Source organism: Mesocricetus auratus, unplaced genomic scaffold (genome assembly GCF_017639785.1).
Source record: "Mesocricetus auratus isolate SY011 unplaced genomic scaffold, BCM_Maur_2.0 Super-Scaffold_100010, whole genome shotgun sequence".
NCBI lineage: Eukaryota > Metazoa > Chordata > Mammalia > Rodentia > Cricetidae > Mesocricetus > Mesocricetus auratus.
This window is the reverse complement of record NW_024429194.1, coordinates 71,260,305-71,266,304: the sequence shown is the minus strand read 5'-3', so window position 1 is coordinate 71,266,304 and position 6,000 is coordinate 71,260,305. Positions and strand designations below refer to the sequence as shown.

At 39.0% G+C, this 6,000-nt stretch overlaps 1 protein-coding gene across 2 annotated transcripts in view; it reads right to left on the bottom strand.

Moving 5' to 3' along the window:
• Positions 1 to 877: 877 nt before the first annotated feature.
• The window catches only part of Adamts20 (ADAM metallopeptidase with thrombospondin type 1 motif 20), a 118,844-nt gene continuing 113,721 nt past the window's right edge, over positions 878 to 6,000 (bottom strand). For both annotated transcript variants that reach the window (XM_040753924.1, XM_040753925.1), the window contains 2 exons: positions 3,940 to 4,044; positions 878 to 2,776 (listed from right to left, as the gene is read on the bottom strand). In XM_040753924.1, the coding sequence (XP_040609858.1) occupies positions 2,687 to 2,776; positions 3,940 to 4,044 (195 nt within the window). In that variant the 3' untranslated portion in view covers positions 878 to 2,686. The remainder of the gene's footprint in view (positions 2,777 to 3,939; positions 4,045 to 6,000) is intronic.

Below are 6,000 nucleotides of genomic sequence, written 5' to 3'. Positions count from 1 at the left end.
AAGTTGGCTATTGCATGAGACCTAAGTTCACCTAATTTTAGGCTCCATTCTCCCAGGTTCATGCTACCAACTGGAATGGTAACAATTATGAATTGCAGGCCAACTTTGGCTACATGATGAGACTTAGATATACTTACACATAGATACTTATCCTTGGAGCAATTTTTAGGGAAAAGAGACCTCATATCTACATATACATGCAAATACAAGCATGCACGTACGCGCGCGCACACACACACACACACACACACACACACACAGAGGGGGGGGAAGGAGGGAGGGAGGGGAGGGAGTCTCATATACTCTAGTAATGAGATAAATATAAACTTAAGGGAAGAATTGTATGTTACTGCGTGTGTGACAAAGGTAACATGTTAATGTCCTGCCAGTTACAATATTTTTCTTCTGTGTCCTCACACATAGTAGGAAAGGATTCTACCACTGAGCCATACCCCTTCTCTTGTCAGTTAAAATTGATTCGACTACTCTAGAGAATACTTGAGTAATTCATAGGGAAGTTGATGGATGGCTTTGTCATAAATATTGGTTCCCTGGCTTGGGAAAGTATTGTATGTCCTGCCTACTTCCCTGTGTCTGACCCTCTGCCCTTAGGAAGAAGGCATTATTTCCCTGCCAATGCTGGGGACTTTGTCTTGTCAATTGGTCTGATCATTTGAACCCAAGTACCAACAGGATCTTGTGCATATATCCTACAGAGACACAGCAAGCTCTCCTGGACATTCGTGCCACATTGCAATTATCCTGAGACACATGTGTAGCCACACCAGTACAGCAGTGTGAGCACAACAGTGTCATGGGGCCCTGGAGAGATTCCAGCGTGGGTCCTTTTTGATACACATGGAACACGAAAACAAAGTTACTAACGCCACACAAATCTGTTCTTTTATTTAGATGTTCATAAATTACAAGGCTTTAATAACACATGAAACATTTATTGGAAACTATTATCTATGTTGTCCTAATGTCTGTGACTGATTTGCAAACTCTTCCTTTCATTTCAGAGTTCTGCAAGCATTTGACCACATTGGCACTGGCTTACTCTGGTACCTTACATAAGCACCTTATGCATCTCTAGCAAATATTTGGGAGAAGAACACTTTGAGGGCAAAAGAAGTACATTGATATTACTGGCAGCAGCCTTAGTAAATCACATGTTCTTGTTTATAGGGTAGGTCGATATGGGAAGATATTTGCTAATTTGCTTTTTACATCATCATATAACACACATAATTAAATTATCCACATGAATAATAATCTCTTAATACTCAAGAGTACACATATAGAGGGAGATTTTTATATTCATTCATGTTTTATCTCTGGTAACACTCCAGTAGATGCTTCCCTGTGATGGGTACTATTGACCTTCAGTGTGACAGGATCTGAACTTGCCCACAAGGCAGGCTGCCTGTGCACACCTCTGAGAGACTGTCCCATTATGTTTACTGTGGAGAAGATCGATTCTAAATTTGGAGGAGAAAGCTTTTGCTTTTCTCTTCTTGTCTTCATGTCTTGCTGGTGCACTCACTGACTTGGCTGTCATTTTCCTCTAACATCAGCTTTCCAGCTTTCCCATGTGTCTTAAAGACCAGCATCCTTGCTCCAGTGTCATTCAGGAATCCTCCTGCATCACTCCAAATGTCTGAGATATTAGCTCTCCAGTGTGAAGTCAATTATTGCTGGAATATACAGACTGCATCATGTACACCAAATGAGCAACTCCCTTTAAAATGTGTTCTATCTATCCTGTTCTTCTCAAGAACCCTAACCACACAATCTCTAATAAAATTGTATGTGTAGCCAAACCTTAGGGTCACCAGAATTTTAAGAATCTCCATCTTTCTACTTAGTTAACAAAATAAAGTGTATAATCTTGAGAAAATATATTTAAGGGTAGTTACATATATGAGTTATAAAGGCATAATGGTACAAAAACATTCTAAAAACAGCATATCACTCATAAGTATAATCAAATTAGAGGTAGGCTTTAAAAATCAAATCCCAACATATCTTCTCTATTTTGCCACATTTTCTACTTAATACTTAACACAAGCACATTTCTAATAAAAATACTGTATTACATTTTAGAACCATTTGTATTGAAGCACCAAAGTCCATACATTAAATTTAAAGAACAAATAAAATAGTAGATCAAAATCATATCAGGAGGAAGTATGATGTCTACATGCTTGTTTGATGTTATTATTTATTTGATATTTACTGAGAGATTTAATGATGCTTGTAGTAATTTAAAATAGTCGCTCCTCATTCTTGTTTGCTCCATTTTAATATCACAATACTTCATTGTACTGTAGGAAGCAGATCAAAGATTTACGTACATGTGTGTTAACAGTAGAACATAATTATGGTCCAGTCTAAGCTGTTTACAGCAACATTCTCTTGGTATAATTTATTCAAACATGCTGTATTCCCCATAATAAATTGTGACATTTAAAAATAATCCTGATTAGAGTGACAGGTCTGTTAAGTGTCTCTTGAGAATCTATAAACATTAAGTGGGCTGAAACCCGGATGAGCACCCAGACAAAAGAGATTTGCATATGGAAGTTTCAGGAAGCCAAGAATGAGAAAGGAGCACCAGATAACTGTGTTTCACAGAGCACCCCCCCCACACCGCCAGTTTGCAGTACTTCCAAGTTCTCCATGTTCAGAGTACTTGAATTGGGAGCCCTGTGGCCATGTGAGGAATGCATTTCCCACAGTACCCTCCACATCTGCCATAGACTTTGGTTCCGTCCTGAAAGTGTAAAGAGGTAGAAAACACAGAAGACGTTTATACAAGCTGATAATTGGGCAAAACTTGGAAATATCACCCACTTTGAATCATGTGACATGAAGGTCATGTGCGGGTCCAAAGGACATGGACAGCCTAAGATTTTTACCTGCAGCTGTTCATGTCAAATAAACCACAGTAGGATTTACACACTTTATCTCAGCACATACATTTCTCATCAGAATATTTACTTATATTGGTGAACATGTGGCTTTATATGTAGGTGAGTGTGCCCAAGTGTGTGAGTATATATGGAGGCCTTAGGTTGACATCAGGTGTCTTCTTCAACAGCTTTCCAATTTATTCATTGAGGTGGGGTTCTTCAACCTGGTTAATGACTTCCAGGAGCTCCCCCTTTGTCGGCTTCTCCCTGCATCACCACAAGTCCTCATGCTTGTGTGGAAGAGACTTTACCTACTGAGTCATTTCCCTCTCCCCATATAGCTATTTACAAAGATAAAATAGCAGTGTTGACTAGATAAGACAGGCAAGGAAATATGAGTATCACATAAGTAGATATTCCTAATTCCTGAAAACACTTTGAGGATATTTGTTAAGATGCCCAGTTTAGTCTTTCACTAAACCAAAGGAAGGAGATAAGTAAACTCCAAATTGAGTCATTGGTCCTTGCTTTGAAATATTAGACCCTAAATCTCTGTTGGGAGTTTTTCCATACTGGGAGTTGAACCTTGGTACTGGTGGTCCTTGATAGGTGGATGCTTTACTGCTCACCTACGGCTTCAGCCTTCTTTTCACTTTCTTTTGAGAGACACTCTCACTGTATTACCCAGGCTGACCTTGAATATACTCCATAGCCTGGCCTTGAACTTGCAAGTCTTTTGCCTCATTTTACCAAGTAGCTGGGATTATAAATCTATGCTACTAAGCCTACTACAGTTAAATCACCACCTTTTAAAAACATACACATAATATATAGAGATCCCATATTTGAAATTGTGTGTCTATGTGCACGTCAATAAAATTGACTTGTACCCCATTATATGTGGCATATTCATGATACAATGTAAGTTTCCGTGCATTGGTCTCATGTGCGCTTACATCTGAGTTTTGGGACCCTTAGTGATAGCTCATGGCACAGAAATGATTCCAGACTCTGAGAGACTTACCTGGGATCTGTGGATGATGACAGAGGCATACCTCCCCTGAGCAAGCCACTTTGCTGTGTTGGATATCTTCATCCCAGTTCCTGCTAAGTTAATGCTAAACTGCCCCTGCATTGTGAGAAACAAATGAATATATAAAATATTTAAGACTGTTCTTGCCTGGAAACACCAAATGACTCAAATTATTTCCCAAGGGTCTTAAAACAGGCGAAGGAAGCTGATTCAATTTTGCTAAAAGAAAATGAATCTGGTAAGGAGTTTAAAACTTGAGTAAATAAGTCTTCTCAATTACAAGTGCACTAAGAATTAACACTATGTAATGCTAAAGGAATTCTGGCAGGCCTTAAATGCTGTGACACCTAGAGTCAAGGGGCCTGTCACAGTTTGCAAGTCCTTGATGGAGGGGTATTCGCAGGGACTAAGATGTGCTCAGCTTTAACTTTCCTTTTGATTCCAGTTTTGACTACTTACTGATAGTTTCTTTTTGTTTGATTGTGTTTTCTGGAGACTTTCCTCCCTTTAGCCAAAACACCACTCCTTTTCTGACAACACGAAAGTACAGACTGTGGCATTTCCCCAACAGGATCATCCCTTTTAAGAGCCCAGAAGGAAGTGTATGCTGTAATGGCATACCACTTACGTGTTATGGTGTGTGGTCCCTAGAGGCCTGTGTCATGGAAGAAGTATTTATTTCAAAATATTTTAGGTTAGCTTTGTTAGTCATAAACTTCAAATATATGCTGATTGAAAAATTGAGTGATCAAGATGACACCATGTCATATTTATATGATCATATAGTAAAGATTTACACACAGGAAACTGGAATACACAGTAATTTGTCCTTCTGACAGTGTTCAGCACTGAGATCCCAAGCTCTATGAGGCTTTCTAGGATCACACCTTAACAGTTCTGTGGCCCAGTACTCTCACATCTTTAGCGTGAGGGAGATAAAACCTCAGTGAAGACATTGTGAGAATTAAGACACTCTCTTATCATGAGAGCGAAAGCTAACTATAGAATATAAATATAAAACAAATTCACTTAACTGCATTTATGAGCTACTACTCCTGTTATGAATTAAAATATCAACCAGGCATGGTGGCACACCCTTTTAGTCCCTGAAATTGGGTGGTGGAGCCAGGTGGATCTCAGTGAGTTTGAGGTCAGCCTGGTCTATATAAAGAGTTCCGGGACAGTCAGGACTACAATGAGAGACCCTGTCTTAAAAGACGAAAATGCGAAAAAGTCAGATATCAATTTTGTTTACTTACTTTAAATTTTGGCCACTGTGAAGTTATTATTTTAAAATAAATATTCATTAAATGCATATACTATATAATTACGGTAAATAGAGAATTCCTATTACAGAATGTTTAGGTAATTCCAAGTATTTACTATGTTAGTCACTTGATTATAAAACACAGACTATGGGCAGTCTATGGCATTGCTGCATTTCCAGAACAGGCCCTCGGCATTGGAAAGTGCATCTGAGTAGATGAGTAATGAGCCGCATTATAATGTTAAAGAATGACAACAGAAAAGTAAACACATGAACACACATATAACACCCTTGAGACTCCACGATGGCAACCCTAGGCACCACAGTACTTTAATGCTGACCCACATGTGAGCCAAAGAGTTAGTTCCTGGGTGTGTTACACTGGTACTCCAGCGATACGATGAGGGGACCTTGTGCGTCTCGCAACTATGGCTTTCTCAGACTTTAGAACTTGGTTCCTTCCTGAACTTCACTGGTCCCTCTCCTTAGAGGAAGATGCTAGAGCAGAACATGGTGAATGAGGCTAACCTGGAGCTGCTCAGTGCAACCTTTGCCATATCAATTTATCAAGACACTGTAACCCATCACATAGTGTATCCTGAAGAATAGTCTGTGTACAGGAGAGAAATACATGTGTTATATTGCATTTGAACGGGAAGTTCTGTGTATGTTGGTTAGGTTATTTGGTCAAAATAATATTCAAATCTAGTATTTTCTTCCAGTTGATCTATTCATCTTTGTAAGAGTATAGAAGTCCCCTACTAATATGCCTTTTGGTCTTTATT